This window comes from Bison bison, unplaced genomic scaffold (assembly GCF_000754665.1).
Source record: "Bison bison bison isolate TAMUID 2011002044 unplaced genomic scaffold, Bison_UMD1.0 scf7180017864098, whole genome shotgun sequence".
Lineage (NCBI taxonomy): Eukaryota > Metazoa > Chordata > Mammalia > Artiodactyla > Bovidae > Bison > Bison bison.
The window spans coordinates 4,177,201-4,202,072 of record NW_011494670.1 but is presented as its reverse complement, the minus strand read 5'-3'; the positions used below and the strand labels follow the sequence as shown (position 1 = coordinate 4,202,072).

General features: G+C 39.3%; 1 protein-coding gene across 10 annotated transcripts in view; it reads right to left on the bottom strand.

Moving 5' to 3' along the window:
- Window positions 1–2,052: 2,052 nt before the first annotated feature.
- The window catches only part of BBX (bobby sox homolog (Drosophila)), a 299,118-nt gene continuing 276,298 nt past the window's right edge, over window positions 2,053–24,872 (bottom strand). For 9 of the 10 annotated variants that reach the window (XM_010838545.1, XM_010838550.1, XM_010838544.1 and 6 more), the window contains 5 exons: window positions 24,165–24,254; window positions 22,754–22,813; window positions 14,500–14,697; window positions 12,335–12,521; window positions 2,053–7,882 (listed from right to left, as the gene is read on the bottom strand). In XM_010838545.1, the coding sequence (XP_010836847.1) occupies window positions 7,795–7,882; window positions 12,335–12,521; window positions 14,500–14,697; window positions 22,754–22,813; window positions 24,165–24,254 (623 nt within the window). In that variant the 3' untranslated portion in view covers window positions 2,053–7,794. The remainder of the gene's footprint in view (window positions 7,883–12,334; window positions 12,522–14,499; window positions 14,698–22,753; window positions 22,814–24,164; window positions 24,255–24,872) is intronic. The other variant, XM_010838554.1, reaches the window with a different exon arrangement.

The following is a 24,872-nucleotide window of genomic DNA, read 5'->3' as shown; positions in this document are numbered from 1 at the left end:
AGTAGGAATTATCATTTTATCTCTTCCAGCAAAGGATTTCACTTTATGCTTTAATTTCTGGCCTGTTGACCTAGGATTGCAGATTTTTTAAGTCTTTGGGAACCTGCCTTCTAAAGTTGATCAAAAATTTTGTCTCTACTTTTCCCTTACAAGTCTGGGAGAGAAAATGTAGTGGGGATAGGGTTTCAGGGAAATGTAAAGGACATAGAAGTTAATAAAAGTTTTATATGGTTGTAAGTTTTAGCATTTGGGCCTTTTTTGACATTAACTAGAAAAAAAATCATAGAAAGCATGACCTAAATAAATAACATGTTATGAAAAGCCATCTTTGATTACTAAAATCTGCTTAGAGTGTAAATTTACAAAGGTCAAGTACACAGGTACCCAGTGTTTTTTAAATTTCAAATGACCTTCACTTCAGCACCGCGTGGGTCATGGATTTCTTTTGCTTTGGACAAAAAACATACTTTTTGAATTGTGAGGTGATACATAGAATGAATATTTGTGTATATCAAAATATTTGCTTTTAAAGACTGTATCTGAAGTATTTATACATGAAATCACACTTCTGGGATATGCATATCTCAGTTGGGGAATGAAATGGTGGAGAATGGGTGAAATACAGATGAAACAGGAACTGAGGACATACCGGTACTTGATGCAGGGTGATGGGCACATGGAATTCAATATGCTAACTTCTCTGCCTTTGCATCTATTTGAAAATTTCCGTATTTCAAAAAGGTGAGGTTTCTGATACATTGTGATTAACAATTTTACCTTCATTCAGTTTGCATGCAATGTAGTATTAGTTTTAGCTTTTACTGGTAAGAACCATGTTACTGTTCCTTTCAACAAATTTCACGTTCTACGCAAAAGGACAGATGTAATTATATATGTAGGATCATAAAACCACACACATGGGTATATTGTCATCCTTTTTTCTAACTCAACTTATATTCTTTGGCATGGTATTCCCCCTAATATACTTTATTCTCGATAATGCAAAGGAAGTGCACTGAGTATTAGAAAATATAATTCATTAGGCAGACTGATCTTATAGAAAAATCTTAACAGTACTACATACACAAGTATGAATTAGCTATGTGAAATTAACCTATTATTATGTGAAATCTCCTGAAACACCTTACCCCAAGGTTATCAGGGCCTTAGAAGTTCATTTTGAAGATTAAGTTATACTTAGCATCTCCTTTGAATACACCAACATATCAACGTTCAAGTTGGAATAAATATAGGTAACAATTACCACTTAATGGGCATTTCTGTTACAATGCCCCACACCAACATATTCATATATATTGCCTTTTTATCCCAGTAGTGGTGTTAAGAAGGTATTATTACCATCATTTAGGTAAGTGAAGTGTGATTCAGGGAGGTTAAGAAACCTAGTGGTAAATGGATGGACCCACACTTTGGAGCCCAATCTGTCTGAATGCAAACAGCTGTGACATAATCATACTATATATGGATTTGGGTTGGCCAAAAAGTCTATTTGGGTTTTTCCATGTTATAGAAAAACAGAAATGAACCATTTGGCCAACCCAATATTTATACCGTTGGTGCTCATGTGGACTCACGTGCCATTCCAAAGGGTTAAAAAAAACACAACCCAGGATATCCAAGGTTTTAGGTCTCAGGAACATCCTATTCAGCAAAGTTGAGGTCTGTGTTTATACTACTGTCTTAATGATACTATTCCAATCATTATACTGGTTCGGGGAAAGACAGTGTGCTTAGGTCACACTTTCCAAGGCGGCTGCACGTGGACTGAAGCGTTCTTCCTTCTGTAGGGATGACCTCTGCTCTGCATGTTAGGGAAAGCAACCAAGGCTGCTCAGACAGTGGTGGATCTCAGGTAGAGTTTCGAGGAGACCGTCATATGACATTCTAAAATAGCTGAGAGGTCTTAACTTGTATTAAAGTATTTTCCTTACTAGTTTTTAGTGGAAATGGTATACTGAAGGCATATACATGATGGTCAGTAGTTTGAACCAAAAAAAAAAAAAATATATATATATATATTTAAATAATATCTTTAAAATATTTCAAATTTTTATTAAATATTTTTATTCAGTTTTAAGATCACAGTTAAAGTACTTTAGCATGTTATACACATGACTTACATGTGCAATTTTTAGAAATATCAAATTAAGTATAAGATTTTGAAGAAAGAAATTATATAAATGTGTATATTGACTCTTACTACACATACATCTAAGAAAGCAATAATTCTGTTGTACCATTAAGTGGAAATCATTTATTACATGGCATGTTTACACCAACTCTAAAGAGAACCAAGCCAATTTCTGAAAGCAAAAAAATGAGCGATTCGGTCATGCTGAAAACTGTCAACAGACTTAAGATCCGGTGGTCAAATGAAGCTGTGGTTAATTTTTGACAGGTAAGTAAGCAATTCAAACCTGTAAAAAAAGTTCATAATCTGGTATGTGGAATCTCAGGTGGTTTTTATTCCTTTCTGACAAATTCCTGAGAGCAAGACTTGTTTAGTGCTAATGAAATGAGAAAAATGTTGCCAAGCATATGCTGAGCTCCAGATCACAAACCTCCCCTCCCCCAGTTCTGCTGCTAGGAGCTGAGGCACTAACGTGAGGTGGCAGGGGACGTGACCACCCCTCCGGGGCGGCAAAGGAAGGTCACTGTTCGTCTGTGAAACATGCGCCTCTGTGATTTAGGTTAGAGCTTGTGAGGTAAGACTTGCTGTGCGGAGGGAGGGCATGGAGGCATTGAATTAGGTCTGTGTTACTCGGTAACCACTTCTGGCCCAAGTTATTAGAAAATCTTTGGAAAGAGTAGTAATGTTCACAATAACTAGGTTCTGTGCATAAAAATCAATTTAAGGGCAGGATCAATTTTGACCACTGGCTGCAACAAGAAAACAGTGGCCAGCAAAGTTCTAAGCACAAGGTTTCTTTTCAATTATTAGTATAAATCATACCACCACAAATACAATTTGGCCATGAGAGGAAGCTTTTTTGTATGTGTGAAGAAAATGTGTATTTATGCATTTTTAAGGAACGCATGGATGAAGGTGTGTGAGGGGAATCAAGCGGATCTGCCTTGTTTACTCTTTTGTTGCTTCTTTTTCTATCATGTGAGGAAGATGATGTCACCAGTGAAAAGGACAGGATTATGTAATATGGGGTGTACTAAACTTCACTATCGTTTCCAAAATGAAAGTAAAGCAGTCCATCAAATCCTGACTACTTCACCAGACAGATCTGTTAAGATGAACTGAAAACTGTTTCTTTTTTTTATATTGTAAGTATGATGTTAGTCGATCTAAATAAGATACTTTAAAAAAAAAAATCCCCAAACTCCAATAAAAACAAAATCCAAATCTAATTCTTTGGGAATACTTGTATAAATAAAAGCAACACCTAATTAACAATTAGTACACTCTTTACAAGGTGCAAAAACAAGGTCCTATGTGGGGAAGGCTAAATTTTAATTCCCACCTAGCAGTCACTCTGAATACTTTGTAGGTCAAATGTAAAAGCATTGGCTTCTGCTGCCCATTTTCAGCAACACATTGTTCTCTCTGGAGAAGGTGGTTTGCGAGTCTAAACACTGCAGTGGAAAATAGTGGCACTGAAGGTGGAAGCAAAAAAAAGACAAACTTTGGAAACAGGACTTACTGAAATTAACTGTTAAAGCCGAGGTAGCCCATTAGGGTTGGCCTTATCTGAGGGCTCTGTGGAGCACTGCAATCAAAGGTGAGCCTCCTCACAGCATTGCGCACACCCCGACTCTCCCTTTACAAATGATGACTACAGGCCTTGCATGAATTCCTTTTCCCCGGTGAAGTGGCGCTGTTTCCCCTTTGCTGTATGGATGCCGGCCTCCAGCTGCTGGTCTTCAGGACACAGAGGATTCGTACAGTAGTTAGCAGGCAGCATGGTCCCACTGCTTCACATTAATGCCAAACGCCAAACTTGGAACAGACTTCCTTGATAACCCCCAGCCCTCACCCCGTGCTGCATAAACAAAACATGTCATTCGGTTTTCAGCTTACTCCTAGTGCTGTTATCGATTTACAATTTGCTTGAGATTTTACATAGGTGCAAACATTTCCATATGATGAGCCAAAGACTACAGAGTGCAAACAAAATTTTCTAGGACTCAGTCAGGGTAGCATCTGACTTGATAAGAGAACGACGGGGATTAAACAAGTTGGATTCTGAATAAACAGACTAGTTCAAATGCTCCTTTTTGTTCATAGTGTTCCATCACTTTTTTCCTCTGCAGCAGTTTTAATGGCAGGAACTAGAATAACAGTGATAACATGGGGATGAGTTCAACATGGGTTTGAGGGGGCATTGGTAGAAAGCTCATCTGATGGAATTAAATAAATATATTTCCAATACTTGAGGGGAAAAGACTGTCAGGATTATGAGAGTATGACATATCCTTTATAAAAAAGGGGGCTTTAATTAATTAGCAACTTTGATCTAAAATCTGGGAACTAACTTAATTTGGGGTTAAGAATCTGTATCTTCAATGTAGCTGTAGGACATTTTTCTTTTTCCTTATCTCAGTATAGTTATCCAAACAAATAAAAACTTAAAAAGGATGTCTTACAGTATTTTCTTTCTTTCCACCCAGCTTCTTGGAGCTGTAGCTTCAGTTACTATTATATACTCTACACACTTCAAAATTACATAGGAAAATACCCAGAATAACTAAATAAATAAAAGGCTAAAGAAAACTGGAACAGTACTGCGTCTCCATCTGAGACTGATCATCCACTTCCAGCATTACAGAGAAGGGCTAGGACAATTTTTTTTTGTTTTTCAAAAGATTTATATACAGGTTTGAATCCAGAAATTAAGGTTAAAAGCATAAATATTGATAATTTCAACTAGATTCAGAATGGTTTCAGAAAGATATGATACAACAATTTAGAATAAAACAAAGCAGAAGAGCATCATATTTTGGTTTGCTTGAGATATACATAAGGTGCAACAACTTTTTCTCGAGGATGCTTGTGGGACAAATGTTAGTGTAGATGGTGTTTGCTGGCAGATTAAGGTACACACCATAGCAATATGATTTTCCAAAATAAAAAAGAATGCAAGAAGTGAAATGAAAATGATAAATGGGGGGAGGGTTACTACATGTTGGTCTGAAATACTTGTGCTAACAAATGTTATTACCTGAAAACACCAACACCCTTCTCCAGTGGATTCAGGGCATGAGAAAAGCACTATTATTGAAATCAAGACTTTGCTCAGAGAAACAACAAGGCGAGTGTCTAGAGGACTATAAAGCTTTGCAGGATTTCTGCTACTCTCAGTGCCTAACCGCTTAAAAATTAAGCATTTCTACAAAAAGTTTTTTTTTTAAAGTATCTGAAAACAGTCATATCCAGTAGGTTGCCCTCCACCCCCACCCCTGCCTAAGGGAAAAGCCACTGAGGTTTAGGAAAAGCAGATCAAGTAAGATATATTAATCACATAGAAAAAAGTAATCATTTGTTTCGCTTCTTTTTAAAAAAAGGTCCCATGAATATACAGCAATCTCTTAAGGAACTCTAGTGAAATGTAATCGGAGGACTGGAAGGAAGGAGGGGGCTCTGGCAAAAATAGATCTATTCTAACGTGTTCTAGAGAATAATAAGTTAGTACCATTGTCAAGGTGCATGTTCTGCACCAAAAATTTTTTGATTTTTAATTGTTTTTGGATTTTAGCTAATAATTTTTACATCACTGCTAGCAAGTGGGCCAAAGACTCCAACAGCCACCAACACTAGGACCCAGCAATTTTTAAACATTTACTTTGTGTTTTGAAATTTAGAAAATATTAATAAAACAGCATCATAGTAAAAACATTATGCTAAAATCTGGGGCTGCTCACCTGATTTATGTCTATGTGAATGGGGTTAAGTTTTTAATCTCTGATTAACCTTACTTACTACTTCCATCTCCCTCCCTGTTCACAAAGAATATGTATTTTTGAGGACACCATTCCAAAGTTCTGCTGCCCTCTTTAACTGCTTTAAAGAAAAACCCCCATTCTCTCTATCCTTTTTCAATTCTGTTAGTATGGTGTACATATTTTCCAGCACCGAAACTGAAGTAGTATCTACAACCGTGAAAAGCTAAACCTAGTCAGTACTAATAGAGTCATTTTTTGTATGGCTATTAGGTCAAATTACGATTAGAAAAAAAAGTCTTCATTACAATTCAGTCAAGTATAAATAAGAAAGCTAGATAAAACCTTGTAAACGGTCACCATTTAGAGAGCTAATTCAAAAGCTTCAAACTCGAACTAACACTATCAAAAGTCCGCCAGTTTGAAAACCAATAAAAATTATTGCTGGAATCCAATAATTAAAATTTGGTAGTTTGTGCTGTGATGCAAGAGTGGGGAAATACTTTGTGCTATGGAACAAATACCCTGTAAAATGTGTAGCCGCCGACTAATTCTGATTTATCACTTTGCATCTGTTGCTAAGAAACAAGACACTGTGAACGTCAGGCGGTGGAGTCAATATGCTGGATGTTCTAAGCCAGTTAATCCCCTTGGCACTGGCATATGTATGGTTGGTTTTCTGTTCAAAAGCAACAAAACACAAAAAAGAAGCAGGAAACTTGCAGGTGGATCTATGACTGCGAGTCCCACTGTGGTCAGGCACACCTCCCTCACCATTTAACTCAATACCTCCGTAATCACAAAAACTCAAAATGGCTCTAAAAACCTGCTGTGCCAATTAGGCTGTGCATAGCAATTGCTACCCGTCCAGTCTGTCTGGGATGGATGTAAAAGGTCTGTAGCTCAAAGTCCACATGAGGTGAGTGTCTTCAATGTGTTCAGAATAGTGAAGTTAATACTAAGGTCACTTCTGAATAATAGTTTTTTTTTTTGTTTGTCTGTATGAACGATCCATTGGTTACTCAGACCCCTGTGTAGAAAATAAAAAGAATCCTCAAGGCATGAAAACATTTGTAATCTGCAGGACTTTTCCCCTGTCTGGGAAAATATTTGCCACAATTTGCCCCAAGCAAATTCTTCTTGGTCACTCAAGGCTAAGAAAAAAAAAAAAATTCAGCTTGCAAGAATTGTAATTTTTTTTTCCTCTCTTTCTCTTTTTGCCAGCAAACTACCACTCTGGTGGCAAATATAAAAGTGCAGGATATAGGGACCACGAGGCCGAGCATACACCGCTAACAATGGTACATCTGCCTGCCCCTGCTGCTTGGGAGTCTTTGAACAGGCATTTTAATATTATTCTACAATATAAATGTAGGTATAACCTATTATATAAACCATCTTAGAACTTAAATCTCCATGTACAAAAAAGACTAGGAATATCTAATAATAACTAGTGCAGTGCGTCAGTTTTTGCTTTTTTTGTTGTTTTTTTGTTTTTGTTTTGAAAGAATAACTAGGTAATATATGAAACTAGTTTCACACTCTCTGGTTGGTAAAAGAGATGCTGGATGAGCTACAGTAAAGGCAGCCTTTTACCAAGTTACCACCTGTTACCATCAAAAGCCTTCAATAGAAAGCAAAGCTCTAGATCATCCCGTTTCTGCTCAGTATCAGACAGATCACATCACCCTCAAAGATTCTGGGTTCTGAGAGAACAAAACTGGCCCAGGGTGCCAACTTCTGCTTCAAGTGAATCTGGGCCATGGAGGGCAACAAGCACTTGTTTGCAGTCTATTTTCCACCACATGGACTCACTAGCATCCCTCGGTAAAGACAAGGCTAGGGTAGTAGGTAAAGCACAATGTTTTACAATTAAAGGGCGCTTCACTGGTCAGCGCAGGAAATAAGTACAGGAGCCTGTGGCATTTCTTTTGGCTGTCCATCATGGGTGAGTGGAGTTGACCTCTGACCTCTGTAAAACAAGAGGAAAAGAGAGAAATCACTTATTGAGAGTATGTTATTAGAAATAAGAGAGGATGATGAATGACCAACAAACGCTTTCCAATATATCTTGTTTAACAGATGCTACTGCTATACTACTTATGCCTTTTAATTAAAACTGCTTTAAAGCATCTTTATGTTTCTTTTTTAAGGGTTTCTTATCTCAGTTCCTCTCACACAACTCAACAACACTCTCTGCCCTCAAATAAGCACCTCCGCTATGTAGAGATAAAACCCGAGGCACCAACAAATTTGGGGAAATTACCTAAGAAGTAGAAAACTTTCAGTCAAGGGTGATGGTTTCAGGATGGCAATGTTCCTTTGGATCTTCTTATACTAAAAAAGAACACATTCCTTTCCTTGACTTGACCAAGGGGGAGGCTATCCTATACTAACTGATAACCTTCAGACTCGTTTCTTGATATACAATAATAGGCCCAATTTCAAAATTTAAGGCCAATAAAAGGGTCGGCCTCTGCAAAGAGAGGTGAACTGTGACTGAAAAATGAATGAAAAGAAAACAGTGATGCTCTCCTCATGAAAGAGAAGTCTCAAAGGCATATGGAGGGAGAGTGTACAGGGAAGAAGGGGAGGACCAACTCTGAATTTCAGTGTGTGAGAAAATTCAGTCATCTTGAGCCAAAATCTACACATATGGAGAAAGAACTCTAGACAAGACGTTAAAAATTCATGGAAATGCTTATCATTTGGATTGGATCTACATCAAATAGTTTATTTTTATTTTTTTTAATGAGTAGGAAGAAAAATGCCACTTGCTTCATGGTTATAAGAACATTTCTTGGTAGAGTCTACAGAGCCTCTCATTCTAAAAAGACAGGATGGGGCACATCTGTGACATTTCCTAACAGGCTTCTCGAGCCTCAGTAAGGCAGATGCACCGCTGAAAATACGGGGGCATGCAGCAATGTCTTCACTGGATTGACCACTTTAATACAGTATCTTTAGCTTATGCGAAATAAGAGGAGCAATTTTAAAACTCAAACTGTGTCTCTCCATAACTATATCCAAGTTTCTTTCTCTTGGTGCACAAAAAAGAAAATTAATATAGATATCTATAAATGCAACATTTTGGGATTTCAGAATCTAATGATCAGTTATCTTAAGATATAGGAATTTTTTAGAAAAACAAAACGTGTTATAATCAAACCTCTGGATTAATCTGTTTATTCATGTGGGGATGCTTAAGAACCAACTGTTCAATATGTCCAACTCTTTGTTCAAGAAAGATGAAATTAAAATGGTATTTACTTTTAAGATTGAATATGTAACAATATTACAAAAGCCAAAAATATTTTAATAAGTATTGGAAAAGGCAACATACAAAGAAAAAAAGTGAAAGATGAAGAGTACAGTAAAAAAAAAAAGACATCAAGGGGGAGAGAGAAATTGGGTTGATAGCCCAGCTTGTGTGTGCACGTGCACGCTCAGTCGCTCAGTCATGTCCGATTCTTTGTGACCCCATGGACTGTAGATTCCCAGGCTCCTCTGTCCATGGAATATTCCAGGCAAGAATACTGGAGTGGGTTGCCATTTCCTACTCCAGGGCATCTTCCTGACCCAGGGATCAAACCCACATCTCCCCCATCTCCTGCATGGGCAAGCAGATTCTTGACTACTGAGCCCAAGTAGAGGTATGATGTGGCTGCCACCAAGAGGTGGCTCCAGTTCCCAGGGGCAGGTCAAGTGACATTCCTCAGGACTCTCTAGGACAGGACAGATGCTTGCATAAGCAGCATTCTTGAGCAAATGCTAAGACACAGGGATTCAAAGACTTGGATTCAGATTCTGACTTGGTTTAGCTGTGTGCTGTTGGCGAGTTAATTAACTGCCTGTACCATCATTCAAATGTAACTAAAAAAGATGCACCTGGCAGAGCTAATTTTAAGAATAAATTTAATGAGCTTCTGTTCTTATAAAATTTCTAGTAAATAAATAGGCTCTCAACAAAGGTTAATTTCAATTTCCTACTTCCTGTGGTTTATAAAACTGTTTGTCTATGTTGGGTTTCTGAACCCAATATTAAGATTTCTTGTGACAAGAATGCAAGTAATATATATTTACCCCTAACTCTGTGGACCACCTTTTAAATTATGAACTAGGTGATCCTGAAGCAATAATTAATTAATGTGCAACCCAGGTACAATTACGTTAAGCCTGTCCATGGAGGGAAGGCTGGTAACTCTGCTTTAACAGGTAAGGGCTAGAGTTACAACTAACATTCCCCAGGAGGAGCTAGCTGTCTTTCTGGATGTTAAGAACACTAACCATTTGTTATGTTGATAGTGAAAACTCTAATAAGCAATATTATTCTTTCCAATGGGATGTGTTAAACAAAAAAGAAGAACTTCTACTCAAATCATTTTTTCCTGTGCCTCTTAGATAACTTGGGTAGTCACTCATTCATTTGACCATATGTCCAGTCATTCCTGATGTAACAGGAACTAAGGAAGTTGTGTACATGGAGAATAAAACTGGTGCTTTGCTTTCAAAGTGCAATGGAAGGAAGCAGACATCAAACAATAACTACAGCCCTGAGTGGCAACTGATCTAAGAGGGGTGTGTACAGAGATTGTGCAGGACTTCAGAGGAAGACTGAGACGAGGACAAAGGACAGACAGACTGAAGGAGGAGCAGCAGTTCACTGGGAAGGAGGATGTGCAAAGGCAAGAAGTGGGCTTATGTGGATGGGAGTAAGCAATTGCACATGAACACAGGGCAGCAAGGGAGGCAGAGGTGGGAGTGGAGAGGCTGCCGCTTTCTGCTGCACCGCAAGCCACGGGGGCAGGGGTGCGGGTGTGTAGGTTAACAGTGCAGAGGTGTGACCTGTCATGGCCCAGCAAGGGTGACTGTGTGGTCGCTCTTCCTGAGCTCTGAATTATGACCCCCCCGCCACTGAATTCTTATATGACCTCTTATTTCCACAATTTATGAGGGCACTTAATAACACGCAGGCACATATTTAATTCTTTGTGCATGCATTATGAGTTTGTCCTCTGTGCTCGACTGTGAAACGCCACAAGCAGAGAAATGTCTGTGTGTTATCCCCCTCAGAGACCTGAGCAGATTTTAACAATGCCTGTCACCATTCACTTGCTATTAGGCACTTGCAGTGTACACATGAAAAGGAATTTGACTTCTTGGAAATGTCTAGAGGCTATTTGTGAGGAAGTACTAGAACTGTAATATGATAGGTAAGAGCAAGACACAAAGAAAACTTTCATCAGGGCCTCCTAAACCTGCAGAATCCACCTGCAATGCAGGAGATTCATTCCTGGGTTGGGAAGATCCACTGGAGAAGGGAAAGGTTACCCACTCCAGTATTCTGGCCTGGAGAATTCCATGGACTATATGGGGTCGCAAAGAGTTGGACATGACTGAGCAACTTTCCTAAACCTGGATATGAAAGATGAAAGAGAATGGTGCCTGACCATTGTGGGTGGGTAAAGAAGTTGGGCTGGATTTCAAGCACTTCTGGGATGAAGACTGAAAACCTAAGAAAGGAACTCATCTGCGGGTAATCCATTTTGAATAAAAATATGAAATACCTGAATTTACAAAAGACTTTCTTACCTTCCCAAATGTTCCATTAAATAGCAGAACACTCAATTATATACTTAGAACTTGATAACTTTCTGTGGGGCTTTACTGAGTTCAGAAGGCTTTCACATCTGATCTCGTCTGATTCCTTACAACTGTGTGATTCTTTGGGGATATCATTATGCTAAATGGAGGATGAGAAAACTGAGGCCCAGAGAAATGAATGACTAATAAACACAGGTTGCTTAAGATAAATCCAGGCCTTGTGCCTGCCATGAGTCAGATGGTGAGATGCTCTTTTTCCCAAACCACACATTTCTCTTCCGCTGGAACCACTGACGCCATCCTCAGTGGGGGTGTTGCCATATGCTAGGCCTGGGACACTAGATTTATTCTATAGTACATCTCTATGAAAGGAGAACCACTTACAGCCATTGCACAGAAGAAAAAACAGAGGACAGAGAAGTGAATGCTCTTGCTCAAGGTCTTCCTTACAGTTTTCAGCTGACAGACGCTGCACTCAAACCCAGGTCTGAGACTTGCCTCTAAAACTCCAATGATTAGATAATACTGCTGCTCTCTGCTCTCTCAGGACTCTTCAGAAATGAAGCTTAGTCACAGAATAAACTATATTCAAAGTAAAATTCTTGGCTGGCGTACTCCCTTATATTTTCCCGCACGGCTAAATAGAAACACGTGGTAAACAATAGTCTCCCAAACCCCAGTCATTGTGGAAAGTATCACCAATCACATCAGAAGGGATGAGCTGGGTTTGCATGTTACGGTCTCCACCCATGTTCTGTGAAAGGGGTAAAGCTGAACGGGACCCCCAGGCCTCAGGGCAGCGAGGCTTCCCACCGCTAACCTGTGCACGTTCTCCATGGCGGCCACTTCGGCCAGTGCGGCAAGGCTGAAGAAGGCGGACACGGCTGGCATCTCTGGGGTGCTGCTCCGCGTCTCTGCGGCCTCCCTATTGTGTGAGCATTCATCACTGCAGCCTGTCTCAGTCACCTTAGGGAGACTCCTCTGCAGTTGTTCCCTTGGTTTGTCATCTGCATCGGAAGGGAAATTCATCATGAGAGAGGATCGCTCTGTTTTCTTCGGAGAAGGGACACAGAAAACTCAGTGCCAGACAATGTGAAATGAGCTAATATGCTTTCCTGCTCACTTCTGTCATCCATGGAATATTAAGGCTGTTACAGAATCTCTTCTTCCATGGGAATAAAACTTTTATTGAGCTCAGCTGCAACCACAAGCAGCATTATGCCCTGAAGCCGAGCAGAGGAGCTGTGTTTTATCCAAGGTCAAAGAATAGGTCAGTCTTGGACAGAGAGGGGAAAAATGGGCCTTGGTCAGAGTAAAACCCAAGGGACTTCTGCACAGGGGCCAAGGAATGCTGTAAAATGGCCCTGCAAAACTCAACTGACCAAATACTCTGATGACGCCACAGCACACCTACTACGCATGCTGAGTTACCAATACTTAGAATGGCCTAACTAATCCCAGTGGGATCCTACACTGTTTGTTTGTTTTGAAGACCTTCTGCAAGGGAGACAAAGGGCCTTCTGGTATTTGTGAAGAGGTGGCCGAAATGCTATACCAATACACGGGCTGGAAATGATTGCACTTCATTATGCAGCCCTTACAGATGAGGAGGAGGGGGAGGAATCCTCATCTTTCAAAAAACAGCTTACCTACAGAAAGTAACTGATAAAGGCTGTAAATGTCATATATTAGAACATGACAGTGCTATATGCTTTTCCACATAAAAGGGAATGTTTTCTAAAAACCTTTCACTCCTCCTACAAGCAAAACAGAAGCTATAACAACTTAAACAATATGAAAATGACAGAACAGAATCCAGAATGGATAAGGAAGGAGAGCAGAGCTTCTAGGCTAATTATCAGGAAAACTAGATTCTAGTCCTTACTCTACACTTAGTAGTTCAATATATTCTGAAACAAAATTCAACCTCTGTGAGCTTCACTTCCTATATAACAGTAGAACTAGGGGTCTTTAACATGCTTTAAGGTTTAACAATCCACATATGTAAAACACAGGTGCACAAAATCCACTAAGTGACTTCTAATTTCTATCTTACCATACAATGAGTCCACCAACTGGATTAACCTAAATCAGATATTTATAAATATCACCCTCAAAGATCATTCACTTAAAATTTTTTTTTAAGTGAATTTTTTTTTAAGGTCCATTCCTATGGGCCTTTGACCTTTTTCTGGAAACTGGATCGGGGGAGAGGAGGGAACACCTCCTTCAGCACTGATAGAATGAGATGCTGGAGGCACTGAAAGGCAGAAAGGCAACGGCTAACACCACTAATGCTCTGCTGGTGGAGCACCCCAAGACGTGAGGGGGAAGCACAGTGTCACTCTTGACACCATTCCTTAACCTGGGTCCCTCGAGGCAATTCCCACAGAGGCCGCCACACGGCAAACAGACCACAGGCCACAAATGAAAATGGAGAAACTCACTGTAAGTTAATATCTGGTTACCGAGTAGCCTAGAGAACCAAGAAATCGAGAAGCATTCTCAGGCTCCTTTCGTGGTCTGAATCAGCTGTATAGGATGTGTGGGATACTTGCTTTCTTAATTCGGGGGTTTACATACCCCATGATCCGGCCTGTAATGACTTAAATAGTGAACCAGGGACTAAGATTCATCCAGTACTTTTAAAAGTCTCAGATCTTTGGGAATTTACATAAGAATCTGTGGTTGTGCAAGCTGAGAAAGACAGGGCAGATAACAGTACTAAAAGCTACCTTTTCTTCCTAGGAACTCTGGATGTGCTCTTGGGAAAAGACCTATGATTTTAACACAGAGACCAGAACATGTATGTTTAGAAGTCTGCAGGAAACCAGTTCTCAAGGAGACCCTGAGAGAGAACCCACAGAGCAGACCTACTTTTCGGGGAGGACCCACAGTTGGCTTAGAGTCACTTTCTGGCCACTGAGGCCATGGTGGCCCCTTGCTTGCTCCGGTCCTTTCTGTCTAAGCACTTCCTTTTCTTACCCAAAGTGCCTCCTGCTGGTGACACCCGGCCATCTGCTGTCCTGACAAGGTGTGTGATCTTGGTTTTCCTTGCTTTTCTCTTTTGGCTGCCCACCAAGGGTTCTTGAGTTGTTGTTGGCTCTGGAGTGTTGGGAATGGATAGGGCATTTTTAACCTTATAAGCAGGCTCTGTGGTGTTTTTGTCTTCTGAAAATATGGCTGCAACAGGACAAACCATATACAGTTACACACAAAAACACAAGTGTTACTTGTAGAAGGAAACATTTCTAAATGTCCGACCTATTTGAACGAGAACTTAAAGTTTTCAAAGTACTGAGGGAAAAAAGAAATATTGACCATAATTTTAAGCAAATATTTCTTTAAATATTAAGTACAGAATAGGATACCCTCTGTACCCCCAACAGAATACTGTACTAAGAGGCTAGTGGAGTAACATTTTCTAAGTGTTTGGATCTTGCAGGTTGTGGGGTGGATAAGTGTGTGTAAATATGAATAAACTGTGTCCCAACAGACAAGTCGCACACATGACCACGATCCCTATTTGAGATACTTTTGACCAGCTAGTCTGGAGACTAGTCTACCAGATAAAAGAAGTTTCTTTCCTTCTGCGGATACTGAGGTTAAGTACGTGCTTCTTAAATTTACACTTATATTTGTTTTCAACCTCCAGGTTGGACTGATGAGAAAAGAAATTGTCTGTGAGACCTGATCTTCTTTTATGCATACTGAGTGCATAATAGAAGGACCTGGCAAACACTGATGAAGCTAGCTCGTAATGAAACTCTCCCATTGGCAGAATTCAAGGACAAGATAATGTGCTTTAGGGAGATAATTTAATAAAGTACATGTCAGCGGAATTCCCTGAAATGTTAGTTTCAGGTTTTCTAATTGTAACATCAGCGAATCACTTAATAGCACGCACTTGTATCTTATTAGTCACTGTGTCAAGAGTAAGGAACACATTTGCCACCAAAGACCTTGCTCCCAGTTCAAATGGGTCAGGAATGCTGTGTCTCTTCGTTATTTATTTCCTTAGGAGTCTGTCCCTCTCCCTCCCCCTTTAATTTAAATTAAGACAGGAAGATGCAGATATGAGTACAAAAAGCATTTAGGAGTATTTCTTTGTAGTCAAGTTTCCTGACTGGGAGAAAGAGGCATCTTTCCATTTTTAACTGTCCAATCTCTTAAGACAGTTCTAGAAACTGTTTTTGACAAAAAGAAGGGGAGTGTGGGTCAGGAAATCAACTTGGAGGGCATCTGCAGGTGCTTATTAAAAGGTGGATAAGAAGGCAGACATTGGAAATAACACAGTATATGTAATGTAGAAAGACAAGCTAAAATAAAAGGAACACAGCACAAGAAATAACTCAAGGTGTGAAAAAATGCACTTATTGATATAAATACTTATATAGGCTTCATTTAAAAATTTTAATGTAGCCCCCTAATGGGTTTAGGTGCAGCCTTGAGAAAGGAGGCTACAAATCAGTAACAATTTTGCCCTTAAGCATTTGAAACCAGGCTTCCTATTCCAAACAAGTGGGATATCATTTCAATCACATCAAGAGAAACAATGTAAAAAGCAGAAATCATATCATGATTTGTGGCTTGGTCTTGCTATATTATTGCATAATAGACATCTGTGTGTGGACAGGCTTAAGATAACAGTTACTTAAAAACAAACAAACAAACAAAAACTATTTGGCAATGCTCCCAAACATCTTTTCAAGCAAGTAATTAAAAATTAGGAAGAAGGCTCCTTTTAAATTATAGATCTGATCAGGTCAGTTGTGGAATATTGATACTTTGCAGTTAGCTTCACATAGGCCAGTGGTGGTATATATGCATTAAAAAAAATTTTTTTTTTAGTTTAAACTTCAATGAAAGCTACCAGCAAAATAAAAAGATAATTTGGTCAGAAACACTCCAAAAGTGTTTCATGACTCTGCATTAGCCCTGAAATTCAAGCCTCCTATATAAAGAAGCCAAAATCTGAGTTTACAATAACGTCATTGGATATTCATAAGCTTCAAAGTCTAGTTTCTTATCTAGGCCGATCAGTTGTCCCTTCTGACTACAAGGGGAAACTTGTGATCTCTGGTATGATCACTGGATTACAGATAGACCTTCCAGACAAAGCATTAACCTCTGCTCTCTTTTTCTTCCTCTTCCCAGAAAAATCTAGAACTTGTGGAGATAAGGGTATAGCAGGATTCCAAAGATGAAGGGTGCATTAAATCCAAATTACTGCTTGTATAAGAAAAGAATCAAAAAGGTCAGAGAAAAGGCATGGACACCAGAAAAGGGCTAAGAGGGTTGGGAAAGATGACCTGGTTTCTATGGCAACAATAGGGGGCTAATGGAAATATCAGTCCCTGAAGATTCTATTCTTGACTTTTTAATTTACTAACTGTGGGACCAGGGGTCTCAGTTTCCTCATGTAAAGATGGAAGCTGGATGAGACTACCTCTCATCCAGCCTGAAACTTCTTTTCATTTTGCCACACAGCCTAGAATCAAGGTCCTGGCGGTGTTTTCTCCAGTCAGCTCCGGTGTCTCAAGGCTGTGGGAGAGCCTTGACTATGGGACTCCCTTGACTGTCAGCTTTTTGTTTTCAGTGAGACTTCAGATATTTTAACTTCTTTTCAGTGGTTACTCATTTTCCTATATGTTTCCAGAAGAAGCCAAGGGTATGGGTGCAAAGGGTTTGCAAATGGGAGGTGAATCAGGCCTTAAAGGCAATGGGACCGGGGGACGCTCAGACACCAGCAGCCAAGGAGCCGCGGGGTCAAAGGCAGGTGGCCAACAAGATACCAGTAGACCATGGGGTCACAGGGATTGGGAGGCTGGGAAATAGTAAAGGAATGAATCAGGCTGTAGGCAAGTGAAAGATGAAAAAAAGGAGAACGCCCTAGAAGTTCTCATAAATCACTGCAAAGGAGGCAATGCCACCTCTCCAGAAGCTGTCTTCTCTAAACCACTGTCAGATCGAAAAGTAATCACAGGGCCTGTAGACCATCCACACTGGAAAAAGGCATCTGGGACTTCCCTGGTGGTCCAGTGGTTAAGAATCTGCCCTCTAATGCAAGGGATGTGGGTTCTATCCCCGGTCGGGAACTAGATCCTACAGGCCATGGGGCAACTAAGTCCATGTGCTGCAACTTGAGAGGCCCAAGGGCTGCAATGAAGAGCTCACAGGCCAGTTAAGACCCAACACAGGCAAATTAGAAAATTTTTTTAAAAAAGAAAAAACTTCAATATAAAAAAAAAAGGCATGTAATGTGATCTTCCTGTAGCTAAGAGGAAAAGGGCAGAGTGAGTCTGTCCCATGCTCTGACCCATGGGTGACCCCTAGAACATCTTGTCTTATCTGGTGGCCTAGACCGATGACAGTCTTCAGGGTCAGTGCTCAGGGAGAACCCTTTCCTAACACAGAAGAATTGGGGAAAGCAGGTAAAGCTAAGTCAAAGACGTACAGCTGAACTTTGAACAACACAAGTTTGAAATACACAGGTCCTCTTGTAAGTGGATATTTTTACATTAATACATACTACAGTACTATGTAGCCCACGGCTGGTTTAATCTGCAGATGCAAAACTGCTTATACGCAGGGCCTAGAGGGCTAGCTGTAAAGTTACACATGAATTTCTGACTGAAGGGGTGAAGTGGGGGGTGAAATGACTGTTCAAGAGTCAACTACAGCTGTTTGAGACAGAACAGTAGATCTGAGTCCAGCAACATTAACAAAGAGAAACTATTTTTATCATCCTCTCCAACTAGCTGGTTCAAGGATCTCAGGCAGGAACCCTGAACACATGTAGAAATTGTGGTCTACTGGGACACAATTTATCTAGATTTACATACACTGTCCTCCCCACCAACCTGCAAGATTCAAAACAAAGGCTTAGTGGTGCAAGAAAATTAATCAACAGAAACCTCAATTAAACAGTCACGAGACCAGAAGGGGGAGCTCTCAAGCCTTGTGATGATAGTAGAGCCCAACAGGAAGAAAGACCTTTCTTCTTTCCTGGCTGGGACTCATACAATGAAAAGCCACACACTTGATTTACCATAGCCCTCCCAATCCCAGTTTCTTTCCCCCTCTATAAAACTCTCCTTCCTTTGACATATGGGGGCTTGCACACCATGGTTGCACACCCCAAAGTTAAATTCTCTGCTGATGCAGAATATACTCATCTTTGCTGCAGAAATAACTGGCAGTCTGTTAGTTTCAGGTCAACAGTGGTGAGAAACAGGAAATGAAAAAAGCTTAGGGGAACACCCCAAAGACCTGTACCAAGACAGAAAGATTGCTCCTTTCCCCTGCCCCTCCCCCTCCCCCTGCGCTAAACTAATGGAAATGTGAGAAAAGGAAGGTTTTGTCCTCTAAAAACAAATTAGTCATTTTCTCTTTGGGCTTGTAACTGAACACACAAACCTACCCAAGCACTGCAAAACAAGTCCACAGAGCTGCTTTTTATACTCCATAATAATCATAATACACTTTGAGCATATCATGTGAGAGTGATAATGTGAGCTGATTCCTGGAGTAACATTAGGAATGTGGCAATAAGAGACTGTCTTGTTTTCCAAACTCTGCTCCCAAAATGTAGAGTCAGTTTTTTGGTGAAGGAGCATCGCACTTGTACTGTTACCCCAGGAGGCCATTAAAATGCTCCAGAGTCATTAATTCACATGCCAATTACAGGAGTCACACTTGCACTGAAATTATTATAGCCAAATCTGGACTCTCACGGCCATGGGTTAATCTCCCATGAGCTGAAAATGCAGTCAAAAGCTAAATGGAACACAGGAGTCAAATGAATGAGCCTTATCTAAGACCCTGGGGGACTCTGCTGAAGTTAGAAAGCAACTACTCTGAACTTACGAAGACAGATCAAGTTAGCCTGACTGTGTGGATATTTCAAAAATCTAACTGTAAGCTAGACTTTTCTTCCCTGTAATTACATTTATATAGTGCAAAGAAACTAATTTTATGGAGATACATAGTCTGAGATTTCTTTTTTTTTCTTATAAAAGATAATACTTATAATTCCAGCAAATGAGGGCTACCCAGATATGCCTGAAAAATGTAAAATGTAGCGGTCACTGTGCTTTGGTGCCGGTTTCTTCCCTTCCTGTTTACATTGGCCAGGCTTCAATTCCTTATCAGGTATTTGAAGCTGATAAGGTCTCCTTAAATTGACTGGAGCTGCTGTTAAGATTCATTTATGCAAAAAGTAAATGTGAAAACCCCCTGGAAACATAAAACAATATTAAGTAGTAATCATCCCCATCAATATTATTACAATTAGAAACCTCTAGCTTAAGCATGAACTTATGACACTGTAACTTGGTGGAAAGAAAACACAGTGGCAGAGGGAGGTCACCTTGGTTTTTCTGAAAATTTTACCTTGAATTCTAGCCTATAGGCAATCTTTTTTTTTTTTAAATGATTTGCAAGTTTAAGAAGTGGTTCAGCAATTTGGAATTTTAAAAGCATGGGGGAAATGCTTATAAATTATAAGCTTAGCATTTAAACCTCAGATGTGACTACTAAACCCCTGAAAATTTCTAATATTTTAGGGGAGAAAATTCACAGTCAATTATACTCAGGATAGTGTAAGTAAAGGATAGTGAACTTTAAGTCATCTAACAGAGTCAGAAGCAGCTAACAGCTGCATATGTAGCCTCAGTGGAATCAATACTTCATTTATAGGCATCTGTTACAAACTTCTAACGTCTGTCTAACCTTTGCCCAGGATAGCCTACACATGCTACACTGTCCTGATTACGGTTTCCTTTTTCTGTCCTCATAATAATCTCCAAGATGAAGTTTTAACAAGGAATGACGTGGACACATATCACATAGTCACCACCTGAACAATAAAATGGAGGGGATGTTATAAAAATAAACAACAAAAAGTCACTTTAAATTACTGGTTAATTCCCAGGGCTCAATCTGATTCCTTTTTGTCTGGCTATGTAAAATGAATTTGCACTCTATGCTAAAAGATATGCAATTTTCAGTGCCTATTCGCCAAAGTTTCATTCCATACACATTAATAATAAATATAATTAAATATCAAAGATAATAAATATTTCCAACTAAACCCTTTTGATGCCTAGAAGATTAAAAATTAATTTACATTTCTGCCCTCCAAATGGCAGAAATTTAGGGCTTCAGAATATGGTATTTTCAGCATTATACCACTCACTAAAGTTATCACAGTAATAAAATCATCAAAGTGTTAGAGGGGAAATGAAATGTACAGTTCATGTATTACTGTGCCTTCTCATTTATTTCACCCCTAAACAAACATATTCTACAATAGAGAACAAATGTGGAGAGTGAATCCTATGAGGTTAAAGGGTCTGTCCTACCAGAAACCACGCATTAGTGGCAGGTCTGGGATTAGGAATCAGATCCCCTAATTCTTACTTACTCGCTCTTTTACCACCCTGCACATGTTGTGATACCTCCTTTTAGATGAGGTAGGGTTTTCACTGTTTTAAAATTAAAATATTTAGAACAGCATCATTTCAAGAAAAGAGTAATATTGTCTTAAATGCCTCTTTCAGATTCCTCTGATAGTGCATCAGTGCCTTACGTTTATCAAATCTGTGCAGAACATATTTTTAAAATACACAAGTGTGAATGTATATCAATTTAGGGATGTAGGATTTAATACTGAGAGTGGCACAACAATTCACATGTTGTTTGCCAGCAAAGTGCAGAAATGATACTCTATAGAGGCTGTGAATGTGAAATAATAAGTCAGAAAGGAGACATATTGCTGGCATTTTCTCTAAAAGCAAAATGACATAAAAGCAGACATGCAGTTCATGTGAACTGTACCAACCAAACAACGAAAGTTCACGTTAATGATGAACTCAAATTTGAGTATTTTTGACAAATATATTTAAAAATGAGTGTTTTTTTAATAAAACGTGTACAAAATACACACGTTTAGGCCACGTGTGTATTTTAATTTTTTCTCTTTCAACAAAGGAATGAGAGTATATTCCTTGATTCCTTTGGGAATCAAGAGACATGGACTTGTTCATCAAGTTCCCCTTTGTAGCCATAAGTAAATAAACCAAAGGGGTAAATCACAAAGATCATCATGAAAATCTCTCCTAATTTTCAAATGAAGTGACTCCTCATGACACGTTGGAAAAATGTTCAGCTTTTTAAAAATATCTAAATGGAAAAGAGTATCAGTGGGAAGAACGGACGTATGGCTTTTTACCCACCGCAAAATCTTCATTTACCTGTAGTTCAATACTTAGGAGGAATTATATAAAGTCACAAATATGACTGTGGGAAATTTGAAATAAAATCTGCACTTCTAACATTTACCAGTCAATATGGGGCTTTTCTTTGGCTACCAAAAGCCTCAGGGACATTCCTTTGATCATAGTCAAGAGGAACTGGGCAGTGGGTTGGGGAGGAAGGCCAGGTCAGGAATCACTTCTGCAGGGCTCCCACCTCCAGGAGAGCCCTGCGCTGCTCCATTGGACTTCCCAAGAGCATCCTCTTGCAATGTGAGCTGCAATACTGAATATTTCCAGTTTTGAAACCTCTAATTTGGGACTTCCCTGGTGGCCCAGTGGTTAAGAATCTGCCTTGCAATACAAGGGACACAGGTTCAATCCCTGGTTGGGGAACTAAGATCCCACATGCCACGGAGCAACTAAACCCGCACAGCACCACATGGCACAACTAAAAACCCAAGGCAGCAAAGTTAAAAACAAAAAAACCCCTCTAATTTCTGGTTATTGTGGTTAAAAATCCCCCTTTCACAAATTAAACTCCACAGCCTGACCATTAGTAAGATAAAAATTTTGTCACTTTTGAATTGGTTCATAGTGCTTTTCAGATCTAATATATCCTACTTTTCTATCTATTCATTCAATTAATTTTTAAGAGTTTGATATTGAAACTCCAACTGAGTCTTAATTTATCTACTTAAAAAATAATTGTTAATACCTAATGGAACTGTATGTAATTTTGTTTTGTTTTTTCCAAGTCTCTGGTAAAAGTGTTATCATATTTTAATAATTTAAAAAACTTAAAAAAGCAAAAAAACTATCAATTTTGATTTGAAAATTAAAAATAACTCAAAATTAAAAAATAACAGGTCTAATGCTGTTGCTTAATTCTGTATAAATTGGTGTCTTTTTAAATCTACAAAAACTATGCCATTTCCAGCATAGTCTACCTGAAACGATACAATGAATGTTGCTTCTTTTACCTTCTGTAGGGTGAATGGCATCCAAGAAGAGTTGCTTGCTTGACCATTTATCCCCACTTCCTAAAAGCAGTAACAGAAAAGGAAAATGAACCTCTACTCCTAGTACAGACACATACACTATAAAAATAAGACAATCCACAAAACCACCTCAATAAAAAAGCGTTATAACACAAATGAAACAGAATTTTACTTCAACTATTTAACTCTCAAAACCATATTTGCCAACTAATTAGGCCATATCAGAAATGCATTAAAAGTAAACAAATTTGCATTTTATAAAACATTGTTGGATAATTTCTATGACTTTAATCGAGATTAACCTCGAGATTGGTTAAAAGATAAAGATAAAAGCTGACATTTTACCTAGAGAGAGTTCTCCACTGAAAGCAGAGAATAAATACCAACATATAAAACAAAACTAAGAGGCTGAAATGCAGGTGAAAATAAAACCCAATAAGTAAAAGGTCACACACAGGAACACTCAGGCATGTATGTCTACACACGGAAGACAGCTGCATTTAAAGCCTCATTCCATAAACACGAAGGACTCCACATCTGGCCATGCAAGTAGGATGCAAATGGGCATCGGATGAGCAGGCTCATGGCAGTCACGACACTGACATGCAGGAGACGCTCGAGAAAGACTGACTTCCAGGACACGTGGCTGTACTGAACCAGACGGGGAAATTTATCTTCTGTGTGAGAGAACAGAGGCCTGAACTGTAGAGAGGGAAATCTTTAGATGAGCCCTGAAGAGGTTCAAGGGCCCATCCTGATCATGACAATGACACCGATGCTCAGAGTAAAGGGAGGGTAGAGTGCGTATGTCTCTCATGCCCTCTGGAAATAATGGTTATGTGACTGAAGGAGGTGGGAAGAGCCTGACAAGCTAAGTATATAGATAGAAAAAGAGAGAAAGACAGGTTACGACGTAGGATGGAATCCCCCTTGACAAGGATCCTCAAGTGTCAGAGAAAGTATAGAAACTGTGGGACTTTCATATGAATATGAAACTGGGAAGATTTCAGGAAGCAGGAAATGTGGTCCTGCTTTGACGGCTGCCAAACATGAGAAAAACGAGAACAGTCAAATGAAAATAAGTGGAGAAGAGCTCATGAAGACTAAATTTAAAAATGTACCAAATACAAATAAAAAAAAGCAGTTTTAGGATTCATATGGAACTCTGAAACTAGAGACAAATAAGGGATTTGAGTACAGAAGTGGAAAAGATCCCTCTTTGCAATTAGCTGCAGAGTCTAGAAATAATGAATGTGCCTGCGTCAGAGCTGATGACATTGAAGCAAGCAGAGGGGAGGTAAAGGCGAAGATGGTGCAGTGAAGCGTCACTCAAAGATGAATCCACAATGGAGGTGGCTGGGAAGTCTTAATGGAGCATGGAAGGCACCAATACCTTTTTCCGGAACATTAGGCTTCTCCTTTTTGTGCTTATATTTGCTGACAATTTTGTGGAATAAGTTCTTTTTCTGAGACTGGAAAGGACCTACAGACAATATTAATATAAATATATTTAAAATTTACAATGCTTCATAAAAAATAACTCCGTGTTTCTAAACAATTACACCCTCCCCCAACTTGTAGAATAAGCAAACTGATTCACAGGAAATGTCATCTTGCATCTTTTCTCATCCAACTCGTGCTTAGCTCCCTTCCCTAGATTTACTGAAAAACCAGTGAGATTTTCCTTAGAAATATATCTGACAGAAGTCTCCATTAGGGCTGGGACGCCCTCAGCAGAAACTGCAGATGTAGTGGCTAGAGCAGACCACAGCCAGTAAGGGCAGTACAGAGGTAGTCTGTAATCAACAGAAGATTTTACTTTAGATTCCTAAATATCACGAAGGCAAGGATGACATGGACATTTTGTTTCTCCTAAGTAACTGCTCTTCACAAGGATAGAACTTTGAGGATGACTTTCAGGTTGGCCTGATAGCATTAGATAGCTTTCCATCCTATTCTGAGGATATTCTAGGAAGAAAAGATTGATTTAAAAATAGAAAAATACTTGTCAAGACCTTTTTGTGGAGGGTGGCAGGGGGAGGGGAGCAGGGAATGGGCAGAAGTCTCAAGCTGCATCTTAGTTTGCTCAGATAAAGAAAAG